At 56.9% G+C, this 14342-nt stretch overlaps 1 protein-coding gene across 3 annotated transcripts in view; it reads right to left on the reverse strand.

The window, feature by feature from the left end:
• Positions 1-13592, reverse strand: part of ITPK1 (inositol-tetrakisphosphate 1-kinase) — a 162716-nt gene extending 149124 nt beyond the window's left edge. Inside the window, exons 1-2 of one of the 3 annotated variants that reach the window (XM_057539188.1) lie at positions 13463-13568; positions 12759-12990 (exon numbers count right to left, since the gene is read on the reverse strand). In XM_057539188.1, the coding sequence (XP_057395171.1) occupies positions 12759-12853 (95 nt within the window). In that variant the 5' untranslated portion in view covers positions 12854-12990; positions 13463-13568. Of the gene's footprint in view, positions 1-12758; positions 13219-13462 lie in introns of those variants that run through there. The other 2 variants (XM_057539189.1, XM_007184258.2) reach the window with 2 other exon arrangements.
• Between the last annotated feature and the right edge of the window lie 750 nt (positions 13593-14342).

The raw sequence follows: 14342 nt of genomic DNA on the forward strand, positions 1-14342 counted from the left end.
ATTCCAAATCCAAAGAGCTTGCCCTTTCGGCATTCCTGGCAAAGTTGGAGGAAAGACAGGAAAGACCACCAGCCTGGGGGTCCTACCCCCAACTGCCTGGGCCCATGAACCAAAAGAACTCATCCTGGACGAGGCGGGGTCTGCCAACAGTGGCTCAGAACGGAACAGAATAGACCCCGGCCTCACATTCGACCTGCGGTTCCCCGGAAGCCAAAGGAGGAGGATCTGTGGGCTCCAGGGCTCAGGCCCAGCACATCGGGTTGATTCCCTGTGTGCATGAACCATCAAGGCCGGACACTCTGAGCTGCAAATCCTCACCTGCAAGGACCCCTTCTGGCTCCAAGATTTGGGGAAATTCCTCCTCTCAGACGGCGGACCTCCGCATCTCACCAGCAGGGGAGGTTTACTCTCCATCACCCATCGACACAGAGGGCGTGACTACAGGTTGAAGGAGTGAAGAGCAGCCCTCCCCTGCTTCTGTCAGAGATGGCCTCTGGCCTGAACAAGAAAGGAGAAAGTTTGTGTGCTGAGCCCCTCCTGTGCGCACGCACGAGGCTGACTCTTATCAAGGAGGAAATTAAGGCCCAGAGAGGGGTCCAAAACACACCCGGGTCACCCATCCAGTAAGAGGCTGAGTCAGCCTTCATATCCCACCACTGACCAAGATACACACTGTCCCCGGGACATCACAAGGAATCCAGCACAGCCCTACCTAAGAGGCTTCCGAAACTCAGCTTGCCCATCTTCTTCCCAGATATGAGGGCTGCTCAAACATAAGCTCCAGGGTCAACAGCTCCATCACCCTTTAATGGCTGACTCTGAATAACAGAGTTACCATTTGCCCACCAAGGGCCAGGCTCTGCGCTAAAAAAGACTCAAGTTGCCTCAGCTCACCCAATCTGCAGAACTATTCTGCTGCAGGTTGGTAGAAAATTCCCATTTCAGGTATAGAAACGAAAGCCTCGGAGAGGTTAGGTGGCTTGGCCCAAAGTCACACAGCCAGAACCCAGCACCCCTGACTCCAAGTTCCTGCTCCTGATCTTGAAGCTCTTTCACAAGCATCCCCCCCACTTCTGAAGCCGAGGAATGGCTCCAACGAGAATGTTCACAAGAGCCTTCCAGGTTTTTGGGGTCTTTCCAAGGTGCTTCCAAAACCCTCTACCTTCAGTAGAAAAAGCACCAAGGTTCCCCAAGGTGACCCCAAAGAGGGACACGCATGGCAATTTAAACAGAAGAGTAGGCCATGGGGCCTCATCCACATAGGCTCAGAGGATTTCAAGGAAGGAGCGTGTGAGGCGGGAGTGGCAGGATCCTGGGAATCTGAACGATGCTGTCTGGACAGAGCACGTCACAAACTGGGCGGCCCGGACTCGGCATCCACAGGACGGATGGCGGTGCTGCTGAAAGGTGACTCAGCTGATACCCAGCCTGAGTGGACACCAACAGAGCCAGCACCTAAACTTCCTGACTCCAGGCAAGCCATACATCCAATTGAAATTGAAAATGAAAAAGAGAAAAGTTAAAAACTAAAGGGCACCAAGGACGGGTCATTAGAAAAGAGCTCAGACAAAAGGAAAGCCATCCTCTCATCCTCTGCCTTCGTTTACAAAGAAAAAAACTGTTAATGGTCAAGGGTTGGAGCTTTAGACTCACAGAAAGTGCTGTTCAGATCGCGCCCCCAGGAGTGACCAGCTATGAAACCCGGGGAAGGTCCCTCACCCTCTCTGAGCCTGTTTCCGCGTGTGGACTGAGAGCCTTAAAGCACAGGGTCAGGCCCGTGGCTGGAGCTCCAGAATCGGGAGCCACTGTTATTCCCAGGGCTCAGCTGTTCTCGTAACGCTGGAAATGATGCCACGACATCCACGGCCTCCTCCGTGCCAGGGCAGCCACAGCCGCTCCCCCAAGGGAATAAGCACATCCCTCACCAGCAGGGGCACGGAGTCCCAGGGGCTCAGGCAGCGAGGCTCTGAGCAACCGAACCTCCTTAGGCACAGGCCACAACGTGCTGCGCCCGGGTCAAAGTGCAGGCGGGGGGCTTGGGGGCTGATTCCGCAAGAAGCAGAACTCCTTCCTGACAGGACCCTGCAGCCCCTGCCCAGACCTGCCCACAGGGAGGCGGGAACAGATCTCTGACAGAATGGCCAGAATTCCTTTGCTTTTCAAGGATCCCACAATGAATGTCAGGACTTTTAGAATAAAATCTTAAAGAATGTAAGCTTTAGTGTCAGCAAGGCCAGGTTCAAATCCAAGCTGCCCCACCTACTAGCTCTGCAACTTGGGGCTACCTCTGCATCTTCCTTCTGGGCCTCCGTACCATAGGCTGGGGAACAAAGAGGAAACCCCATCCAGAGAGAAACCAAGAGTCCCACAGCACTGAACATTCCTCAGAAAGACGTCCAGGAACCCGGGAGGACGGGAGACAGCACAACAGCCCCTGGGGACTCACAAATACCCCTCCCCCACATGCCCCCTTCTCTCCTCTCCAAGGGTCCCCCCCATCCCCCCTAGAGAACAGAAAGCCACACACAACCTGCACCCCCCTGCTACCACCCTCCCCTCCATGGGACCCAGCCCAATGCACGGCAAGGAAGAGCCTTCCGCAGCCCCAGGCCGCCCCCGGGGTGCTCACTGCTGCACGGGTCCACAGCACCCAAACTCATCCACCAGGAAGGGGGGTGCCTAGCAACCTGCGCTGGGACAAGGGCCCCAGGGAGGGGTCCGGAGGTTTCCACACCACAGCCCTCAATTGTTGGATGGATAAAGGGTGTGAGGCAGAAATGAAAGCAAAACTCCCATAGGGGCCTCCACTCTGCAGCCACCTACCACGCACAGCCCCTCCCAGGAAGCAGTGAGCTGAGAGGCTGGGGGCATGTCCCGGGCACTGGCGCTGGAGGTCTCCCACACCAGAAAAGGATAGGGGAGCCGGGAAGGGAGGCTCTCTGCCTGCCCTGGGCTGGGGGCTCCCACCAGAGATGTGTCAAAGGCCCCAGACCCTGGCCTGGTCGGGTAGGAGGGCGTGGGAGGTGGCCCACAGGGAGGGGGAGTCCTGTCACGTCCGAAGCACCTGCCATGCTCAGCAGCCCTAGAGGTGGGTGTCCTATGCCCACTTTACAGATGGAGGAGCAGAGGCCTGGGGAGGCGGAATGGCTTGTCAGTCATCTACAGTCAATCAGGCAAGTCTTGTGCTCTGAGTTTACAGCCATCTCACCACCCACCACCCCTCTGGGCCCCGTAACTGCACACAGAGGATGCTCAGAAAAGAATGCCTTGATTTTCTTCTGAAACTGGGTATCAGTCCAACGGTACCAAGATGTCACATTCAAGACGGAGATAAAAGCCACCTGGCAGCGTAGAAACAGCAGGGTTCCAAGAGTCAGTGAGCCCCGAGGGTGAATCCAAGCTCTGCCACTCACAGCTGAATGAGTAGGCAAGTCATCTCGCCTCTCCCCAAGCCTCGGTGTTCTCATCTAGCAAATGGAGATACGCCGCCTTGGAGAGTAGATTCCTGACCTACAATAGTGCCCGGCCCGTGGTAAGTTCTCCCTGTGCTCTGAAATCTGGGATGAGCCACTGATCCAGGAGGGAACAGGAGGGAACGTCAACACAGCCCTTCTGAAGCATGGAGGGCCTCCTGGACAAGCCCCCCGGTTCTGGTTTCATGGCTCAGAGGCTCTAAGACCCGAGCAGGCAGAAGGCCGATGGGGAGCCAACGGGTTTGCAGACTCAACTGCAGAATAAGGCACCGCAGGCTGTGCTCCGGCCTCTGCTCCCGGCCCTGCCCTGATAACCAGCGTGCACCTGGCTGGGCCGGTCCCCAGGAACGTCTCCTGTGCAAAAGCTAGCTCCTCCCCAGCCTCAGGACCCACCTCTAAGTAACTTCAGTGCAAACCAGCAGCCAGAGGCGAGACATTTTTAAAAGGGGAAACAGGACCGCCCAAAAGGTAGCAACCGGCAGGCAGGGAAGCTGGGTGGGCAGCCTAGTGCCCCTGCCTTGCCCCCCTCCCGTGTGATGAGGCTCAAACGAGGCAGCAGATGGCGAGTACCTCACCAGAGTCTCCCAGGGTGGGCTCCGGGGAACACGAGTCCCGCACAGGGACTCCGGGAACAGGCCAGCCTGGGAACCTCGACATCCCAGATGCCCTCCTGGAAAGCCCCTGTCCCAGAGAAGCCCCACAGTAAAGAAGCTGCTTTAGCCTGTTTAACTCAGCGGCAAACGTGCCTGATGGTTCGGGCGTGAGGCCTAGTAACACTGTTGGGGAAATGACAGTGTCCATTTCCCAGAAGAATCAGCAGGGCACTTGTTAGGAGGAGGCTCCCAGACCCTTTCCCTGGAGAATTTTAAGGGGGAGGGGGTGGACTCAAGGATACGTTTTTCACTGGTGCCCCCAGTGCTTCTTTTGTTGGGCGAGTTCAGCAAACACTGGCCTGGAGGAAAGTAAATGAGTGTAAAAGAGAGCAAGTATCCTTCCCCCCACTCCCTGGGCACCTGAGGCCTAACCTGAGCTTTAGGAAGGGTCAGCTGGCCTAGGGTCTACCAGGGCCATAGGGTCCCCCACCCATCCCCGCCCCAGGCCCCCAAAGCCCAGAACTGCTCATTCCTGAACACAAAGGCTGGACTGAACGAGGCCAGAGGGGAGCATCTGTCCTCCTGTCTGGCCCCCAGAGCACAGCTGCAGCCTCATGTGGAGGAAGGTTCCAGGGCCACCCCCCTGGTTCCCTTTCACACTGTCAGGGAACAACGCTACTGCAGGAAACCCTGCTGCCTCCTTTGACCACCACCTGTCTAATGTGGAAACCGGCCTGCTCTTCCCTAGACGGCTGCCCTCAGTCCTCAGGGAACCCAGGGCCACAGCAGAGGCAGGCCAGGGCGTGTGACCGCCGGGCAGCAGACCCCACCCATCCTGAAGCTCTTTAGCTCCTAGAGAAACAGGCACTCGCCCCTCATTAAACGTCACCTCCTCAGACAGGCCTTCTCTGACCACATAGTGCTGAAGTGGCTGCAGGTGCTCCTGTCGTGGCTTTCCCATCTGCAGGCTTCCTGGCTCTAGTTCCACCTTGCAGCGTTTTAAATGTATCTGTGTGCTGGTTTCCCTTCATCTCCTTGCCAGGCGCAGGGGGGCAGGGACCAGCACAAGGCAAGCCAGGGTGGATGCTCGGGACTTGCTGAGGGAATGAAGGAATGAAGCCGACGGCCTCCTCCCCGACCTGGGACCTACCACCTTCACCCTGGGTCTTCCTTCCTGGCCCAGAGCACTCCAGGGTCACAAGTAGCTTTGGCTGAGTCACAGGGACACAGAAAAGGCTTCCAAAACCCGCCAGTCAGTTCCTTCATCCACCAACACATGCTCTCTTGAGCCCCTACTGTGAGCCCTGGTACAAGCCCTGGGGCTTCAGCAGGGAACAGAACTGTCAAAGTCTCGACTTTTATGGAACCAACTTTCCAAAGGAGAGACAGACAATGAGCAGAGAGAAAGAACAAGGGCAGCCAGGGGGCACTAAGGGTTTAGGATCCTGAGCAAAAGGAAAGAAAAAAAGGGCATCTCCCGGAAGCTATCTTTGGGAGGGACTTTGGCCTGTGTGTCCTGCTTCTCCCTCTGGGGCAGCTGGCGGCTTAGCAGAGTCTACCCAGCGGGCTCTGACGGCAGGGCTGCTGGGAACACCAAGGGCAGTTAACAGGTGGGCGCCCCGCACCCACGGGCCTGGGAAGGAAGGGGGCAGGAGTCTGGGGATCCTTCACGGAATGATTCCCAAATCTGCACAGCCAGTGACAGACCCACCCCCCTGAGCCCTAAAAATGGGGCACCCCCAGGAGCTGTCAGCCCGACAGGCTGAGGCAATCCTGCCCATGAGGCCCAGCTGGGGAGGCACAGGCCACAAGGGCAGCTGCTTTCTGAGGGCAGCTGGGAGCAGGCAAGACAAAGCAGCAGGCGGAATTCAAACAGCCCAATGGGAACGGCCTCATTCACAGCTTCAGAGGAAGCGCTGTTTGAAAAGAGGCTTCAGCAGGCAGCGGGGAGGGCGCGCTGGTCTTGGAGTGGGGCGAGTGCCCCCTCCCCCGACCCCTACCACGTCCCGCTGTGTCGCCTTGGACAAGCCACCAAGCCACCGCACCCTGCCTGGGCTTCCCTGGGGAGCGCGGCACTCTCCCCTAAGCAGGCCACACACCCAGGCCGGGTCCCCGAGGGTCAGCGGAGGGGGAAAGGTCGGGATGGGCCCGATTCATGCACCAAGAGGGAAGGGGTTTAAGACTCTGGCTTTGCCAGGGAGGGAGTAGGTGCTCAGTTCCTGAATGATGATTTGCTTTCTAAATGAATCTTACTTTCTATAAAGGAGGTACCAGAACATTCCCTCAAAAAGCTAGCTTACCAGCTGAATTCAAAATACAAGTAGGAACAGAAACCCTATTTACATCCAACTGTTCAGGAACTGCACTCATGCGGCACTTCACTAAGCATTTACTGAATGCCCCAAACCTGCTAAATCACGAGGGAGAAATAACCCGTGGAGGCAGGAGGGCCCAGCGGTTAGGATGGGAGGCCCCGGCCTGATGCACAAGTGGGCCCAGCTCTGCCCCACGCCTGCCCAAGCACAGCCAGCGCCGCCTACGTGAACTCAATCTCACCGTCATAAGAGAAATGAAAACCAAAAGTGCCATTTCTCACCCATGTGTGTGGCCAAGATCAGAAATATCTGTCCACGAGCTGTGCTGGGGAGAGTGTGCGTGACAGGCCCTCCCACGCGCTGTCATCTGTGAGCAGTGCCCCGTCCTGGGAGTGGTTTCAGAACTGCCACGAAAAAGTAAAATGCCTACGCCCTTTGACCCAGGGCTCACTCACCTAGCAATGAGCACTCAGGCGATGGGGCAGAGCACTCCCTGCCCCACCGTCTACACCAGCAGAAGCCAACCACAGGGCAAGAAATACGGTCCACTGTTCTAAGATCTGGACCCCAGAGCCGTTAAAGAAACGGGGCGAGTGATACAGAACTGTCTCCAAAGAAGCAGTGATGTTCAATTTCTCTAAGACACGGTGTTCCGTGAAAGGAGCCGAGGGCAAAGCGATATGGGCGGAAGAGACCCACGCACACGCACCGTGTGTGTTTTGCACAAAACACCTCGAGAGAGGGGGGAGGGGCAATATAGGAGTAGGGGATTTTTTGAAAAAAAGGTTATTATGGGATTATATAAAATAATATGTGTGAAACTTGTGAAAGTTGTAAAGCACTACAGAATTTCAAGAATCTTTCATTCAATTAAAAAAAAAAAGTTAAAAAGGAAAAAAAAAAAAAACACCTCCAGAGAAAGAGACTGCCAACAGCACATGTCCCTGAGTGACCGGAATTCAAGAACAAGAAGGAAACGGACTGACTTTTCATTGTGTATTTTGAGTCCTTTTCATTGTGTATTTTGAATCCTCTGGGTTTTATTTTAACATGTGCATGTATTTAATATTCAAAAAGATAAAACAATACATGTTAGTGAATAACAGCATCATGATTGCTCATGGAGACTCTTGGCATTTTCAGGAAACCCAGCACAAACTCCTCTTGAATCTCAGAACTTAAAAAAATGAAAGTATCATCTGGCATGAACGTAATTTTCTCAGGCTCCCCATCCATAAAATAGGTGAGGACGGCAGCCCCGCCCCACAAGGGGCTGTAAGAGTCCCACAGGCCGGGTGTGAAGCGAGATGCTGGGAGGCACCGGGCAGGGTAGCCCCCCCCCCTTAGCCGTGCCCGCCGGCCCCCCACACACCTCACACCCAGGCAGGATGAGCAGTTAGCAATCCCTCCCGGACTCCAGGGTCACTCAGAAACTGCCCAGGCCGGGGACACTCGATCTGCAAATGCCAAAGACCTGGGAATAAAAAGGCATCCGTGGGCGGAAGCGCACTCACCCACTCACCAAGGACCGCAACCGCCGCTCACAGGGTTCCAGGCACAGTACGCATCCGCACGCTGACAGTTTTAAGGCTCATAACCCTGAGCTAATACTGTCATCATCCTCACTTTAAAGATGAGGACACTGAGGCACATGCCCAGGGTCACATGGGTGGCCTGTTGTAGACCCAGGCCTGGGACCCAGGCAGGCTCATCAACAGACAGCAGCGCCCAGATGGCCGTCTTCTCCTGTGGGAAGCCCAGTTTGCTCCCTCGGAGGCTGTTGGAAAGTGTTTACTTGCAAGGCTGCGTATGGACAGTCCTGGTGCACAGCTGCAAAGAAACCCTAAGTCAGCACCTCTTCCCACCTCCACGCCCCCAAAATGGTGCCAGATCCAGACACTAAGACAAACAGAAAAATACCCACTCACAGACCAGCACCACTTAATCCAGGGAAAGAGTCTCCTTCCTCCCCATTATGAATCTCCCAAAAGGATCCCAGCACAGAATAATGTTAAACCATCCCAGAAAAAAATGAACCTTCTGGATTCCTTCATTTAAAGAAAGGAATGGGGACTTCCCTGGCAGTCCAATGGTTAAGACTCCGCGCTTCCACTGCAGGGGGTGCGGGTTCGATCCCTGGTCGGGGAACTAAGATCCCACATGCCGCGCAGCAAAAAAGTAAAAAATAAAAAAAATTTAAAAATAAAAATAAAGACAGGAATGTAGGCCCTGAGGGGCCCTGAGGGGAAGGGACGGCCTGGGGGTACCCTGGAGGCCAGGTTGCTGTTAACACCAAACTCCCAGCTCCCTCCTTCTGGAGCTTCCAAGAGCCCAGGCCTAAGCTGGGCAAAGAACTTCTTAATACACAAGGCAGCCACCTCCTCAGGTGTAGAGACCTGGGGTCTGGGCTCAGGGAAGCCCTCCACTCTGAATGCAAGTCCCTCGTATGCCCCAAGCCTCAGTTTCCCCATTCTGCCACCCTGAGCTACAGGGAGGATGATGTGAGATGAGATTCCAGCATTAGAAAGTCAGGTAACACGACAGTAAAGACAGACAGAGGTTCACCCACGTTCTACACCAAAATGCTTCGTGATGTCCTGTGCCTTTCCACCACCTCCTGCAACACAAGTTCAGCCGCAGGAAAGAGGAGTGGGGGGGTGAGGCGTTGGAGGGTTGACACAGAAAACACGGACAAAGGGAACCAGGTCAGCCAGGCTTTCCACACAGGGCACTGTGGAGAACTAAGAAAATTAAAAATTAAAAAATCACCCAACATGCACTTCCCTGGTGGCGCAGTGGTTAAGAATCTGCCTGCCAATGCAGGGGACACGGGTTCGAGCCCTGGTCCGGGAGGATCCCGTATACCGCGGAGCAACTAAGCCCGTGCGCCACAACTGCTGAGCTCATGTGCCACAACTACTGAAGCCCGCGGGCCTAGAGCCCCTGCTCCACAACAAGAGAAAGCCGCCACAATGAGAAGCCCGTGCACAGCAACCAAGAGCAGCCCCCGCTCACCGCAACTAGAGAAAGCCCGCGCACAGCAATGAAGGCCCAACACAGCTAAAAAAAAAAAATTACAAGACATTTCCAACTAACAGCTTTCCTTCTCTACTCCCCGCCTGAAGTTCCTTCTGAACTTCTCGAAAAGGCACAAAGGGAGGTGTGAGGGAGCTGCGAGCATGCTCCAGTGTGAGGGGAAGGGGAAGGCAGGTAGGAGGGTATGAGAACACCAGAGCCGTCCCCGTGGAGAAGGGAAGACATGCAGGAGAGGGGCGGGAACAAACAGTGCCACGAAAAACAAGCTGAGTCAAGGCCCATCTGTCGAGGAGCCAGAAAGCCCATCCCATCGAGGTGCACCAGGGTCCGAAGGGTTGGCCCTCACGCCTGCTAAGGTGTCCCAGCGGGACCTGCTCCAACGGCCCACGGACGCCTGCAGCGGGTGATGCCCTCAGAGAGCAGACGTTACACCTGCTGAGGCCACAGCTCAGCCTTGCAAGGAAGTGTCTCCAAGACAAAACGGCAGCAGCTGGACCCCCGTGAAGATAATGAGGGGGTCCGCCCAACTGTCGGAGATGCCCAAGGAGAAAGGACTTGCTTTCCGTATGGGTCTCAAGGTGCCCAGGTTGGACCCATTCTAGAAATTGAACAAAAGGAACAAAAGTATGGAGGCTGCTCCGTCTCATGCCATATCCCCGTCTGTAAAACAAAGGGGCTGGGGGGACTTCCCTGGCGGTCCAGTGGTTAAGACTCGGCGCTTCCATTGCAGGGGGCACGGGTTTGATCCCTGATTGGGGAACTAAGATCCCGCAAGCCGGGCGGTGCGGCCAAGAAAAACAGGGGCATGGGAGCGGTGGGGGTCAGGGCGGGGGGGGCGCTGGTGAGATGATCTCCCACCCCCCTTCCTGCTCTAAGGTTTTTACAAGGCCTGACTGACGTTCGACTAAACAAACAACTCACCCCGATCCACTCAGGTCATCCTCTCTGCCACTGACACTGCCCCAAACATTCGGAGCAGAGCCTCAAGCCATTTTCAAACATCTCTGGACTTCTTAACTATGGAACTCACAGACAATTCATCACCCATCCAAATGGGAGCGCTGCACCCACGGATTGTGAAAGTCAAAAACATGACAATGTCCATCTACACCCCCTTCTCGGCCACTGAAACTTGCACCAGCATTCACATCAAACACGAGAGCAGCAAAGGACTCTGGCCACTCTCGAGGGTGGGAGTGTTTTGCACCCAGTACAGAAATGCGGCCACCAGGGGGCGCTGCCCTGAAAGTAATAAAGGAGAGAAGAAACAGAAAAATTCTTTTTGGTGTTTTCTTTTCCTTCCTAAGCTTAAGTGACAAAATATCTAAAGCACCCCTGATGAAAACACAAAGTGGGTTTCCTGAGGTTCTAGAATGACCCAGATGTTTCCCTTCCTCTCTTTGAAGCCCATTTGGCCAGAAGAACGCAACTAGACTCTGAACACAATAACCCCTTCAGAGAAATCAACACTCTGTGCTGGATTTCCCCCAGAATGGTTGACATCACAGCTTGCCCTGAAGCCCCCTCTTTAAAGACAGGAGGGTCCACGGGTAGGGAAAGCCAATCGGCAAGCCCAGCCTGAGGACCCAGCCACAAGTCTCGGCTGGAACTGTTTTGCGAGAGCCTCCTAATTACCAAGCAAAACATACCAACCAGATGACAAGCCTCATGCTTTAGCTGCAGGCACAGGATGACACAAATACAGAGAGACCTCAGGAAAAAGGGTGCAAGGTATCAGTGGGGATTTCCCAAGTCTTAAATGACTGCAGGGGGAGCTCGGGCACCTACCATAACACCAGCACCAGACTTCGAGAACACGTCAAAGGGGCTTCTCCACATTTCTTCAGTGTCTAGGGCACATTTTCCACAAGTGTGTGTATCTGCGGTGCAATGTTCAAGTGCCCCTTTTTAACGCTGCAAAAGTCTTCAGACCCACTTTCAAAGCTCTGGCTGCAAGTTCCTCCTGGTTTCCTTGTGAATTCCCCGGCCACTCGGCATGCCCTACTGACCACGAAAAGCTTGCTTTCTCCTGGGGAAGCCAGCATGAGAGAAGGCAGCCAACTCCATCCCCAGACCAAGGGATGCAGAGCCAGGAGCTGTTTTATACAAGGTGCGCCCCTCTGGCTGTGGGGAGAGGAGCTCCTGGCGGGCTGGAACAAGGCAAAGGAGCAACAGGCCCGGGGGACAGGCATGAGGGGCACAGAGGTACTGCCAGGCCAGCCTGTGCGGGCCAGCTCAGACTGGCCACTTGCTCCGCACACCAGGAGATAAGGAAACCCAATTGTTCAATTCATCATTATGTTTGGTGACCCAACAGGGACAAAAATGCAAGTGGGACCCATTTTCGAGAATCAAATCTACCAAGTGGAGACACTGCATAACAAAAGGGTTTTCCACCTAGAGTTTGCAAAAGGCGTGAGGAGCTTGATTCTCTCAGGCTTTCACTGAGAACAGGATTTAACTAACAGCTTCTCAGAGGCAAAGCCACCGTGGTGGAACAAGGTGAGGCATACCTGACCCAAGGCTAGAGGCATCTGTAATGGACTAAGAATGTGATCTTAGTAAAACACCCGGAGTCTCCCCCACTGTGACCAGCATGGGGAGGTGGGGCGGGGGGGTGGAGCCCAGAGGGACGAAAGCCATTCTACACCGCAAGCATCTACCCAGCACCTCCTCTGCACCAGCCACTCCGTAGCTGTGGGACCCCGGGCCGGGTACCCCATTTCTCTGCGGATGGATTCCCCTTCTTAGACACGTGGCCCTGAATCACCAACCCAGCCAATTCCCAAGGCTGGTGCGAGGCTCTAATGAGACAGCAAATCACATACATGCCAAGTATTGCTACTCGCTTCAAAGAGGCTTAATCCAGTGACATGCAATGACAGCTTCTTGCAAAGAGAGCTGCACCGGCGGGGCACATAGTAGGTGGTCCGCAAACATACAAACATTGGTGCCCTTCTCCATGAAGGGAAGCGGACGAGAGAAGAAAAACACTCCAGTTCAAAAGTAACCTACAGCCACAGGCAGACAGCGTGGATACCCCGATTTCCCAGGTCCCTCTGCCACCTTTAGCAGCGTTCCCACCGTGCCCTGGGGAGCCAGGGGTCTCCCCACCCGGGGTCCCAGTGCACCTGAGAGCCCTCGTCCGTGCCACACCGCCCATACTGGCCACTGCTTCTCTCGAACACAGCCGGCGGCCACCACCGCCACCTGGCTACTCGGACTCAGTGTCCCCGCGCACCGCTCCTTTCCGTTTCGCTCTAACCTCCCAAAACAGCCGCTGAGGCTAAACTGGGCTCAGGCCGGGGGTCCCCGGACGCCGGAGCCCCGTCCCTCCATACCTGCACAGCTCGGCGAAGGCCTGGAAATTCAGCTTCTTGATTTTCTTCTCGCTCAGCCAGTAGCCAACTCTCTTCCCTTTCAGAAAGGTCTGCATCTTCCTTTTCGGGCGGGGAGCTGGGGTCCGGAGGAAATCGCCCACAGGCCGAGTCTGGCGGCCCGGCGCGCGCCGCGAGCTTGCGGGCACCTCCTCCCGGCGGCGGGGACGCGGAACGGGGCTCCAGGCGCGCAGTCCTGCCGGGAGGGGCGGGCCGGGGCGGGGCGGGCGCCCAGGCGGAGGGAGCGGCGCTCAGCGCAGCATTCCACTGGCTGCCGCCGCGTCGGGGCCGCCCGCGCCGCCACCGCCCACGCCCCCGCCGCCCGCCGGGCTCCCGGCGCGCAAGTTCGCGAGCGCCAGGCCGGGCCGGGGAGGAGAGGAGGGAGGCCCTCCCTCGCCGGCGCCGCCCAGCCCACCGCCCTCCCGGCGCTCGGGACCGAGCAACACGCCCTCCAGCGGCGGCCACGGCGGATCGCCCCCGCGCTCGGGCTGCGCGCCGCCCCCGAGTTCCTCCTCCTCGCCCTCCCTCTCGCTCTCGCCCGCGGTCTCCACTCCGAGTCCCCGGCGGCGCGTTCGGCCGATCCGACCCGGGCGCGTGCCCTTCCCGGCGCGCTCGGACCCCGGCGTGGCGCACGCAGCCGCCCGCTCCCCCCGCCCAGCCGTCCTCACCCGCCGCCGCCGCCACTTCCTCCTCGTCCCCGTCCTCGGCCTAGCCCGCAGCCCGCCGCCGCCGCCGTGCTGACCCGGCCGGGCGGCCCGCTGGACCCCGCCGGGGCGGAGGAAGCGCGGCCGCGCCGGCCGCTAGGGGGCAGCACCGCCCGCCGCCTCTTAAAGGCGCCGCGCCTTCCCCCGCCTGGTCCTTTGGTGCGTGTTTGTGTCGAGGCTCTGGCTGTTGAGCTTGGGGACTGAGGGCGCGGGACTGAATTTAGGGCAGCCCTTGCCAAGTGCTTTTACTTTTTAAAGGAACGAGAGGAGTCGTGGTGTGGGCATTTTCTGCTTGTCCTTTGGGAGTGATCGAGCCACTGAGTTTCATTCATCAAAAGCATCTCTGTCACCCAGCACTATTCAGTCCCAACTGCTGCAGAGGGCGCGGGAGGAGGTGGGCGGGGGGGGGCGGCGGATGCAGACACTCAATGAGATCATCTGTCTTCCCCGGAGGAGACAGACCCAGGCCCAGGATGGGGGCCCCTAGGGTGGGGACATGAACACCCAGGGACCTTCTCAGGCTTAGGAAGTTAACCACCAGTCACACTCTGGGTCCCCTCCAACGGAGCGGGGCGAGGGAAGAGACTAGAAGTATCAAGGATCAGGGTGGGACACTCCCAGAAGACACTTTCCTTTCAGGGTGCAGGGCGGCCGCAGCCTCAGCGCTCTTGATTCATTAACCCCACCCTGCCTGCCCAAGCCCTGTGGGGCGGTAGCGGAGCATCCTGCCTTCAAAGAGTCTGGGAGAGGGCTTCCCTGGTGGCGCAGTGGTTGAGAATCTGCCTGCTAATGCAGGGGACACGGGTTCGAGCCCTGGCCTGGGAAGATCCCACATGCCGCAGAG

Source organism: Balaenoptera acutorostrata (genome assembly GCF_949987535.1).
Source record: "Balaenoptera acutorostrata chromosome 3 unlocalized genomic scaffold, mBalAcu1.1 SUPER_3_unloc_1, whole genome shotgun sequence".
In the NCBI taxonomy this organism is placed as follows: domain Eukaryota; kingdom Metazoa; phylum Chordata; class Mammalia; order Artiodactyla; family Balaenopteridae; genus Balaenoptera; species Balaenoptera acutorostrata.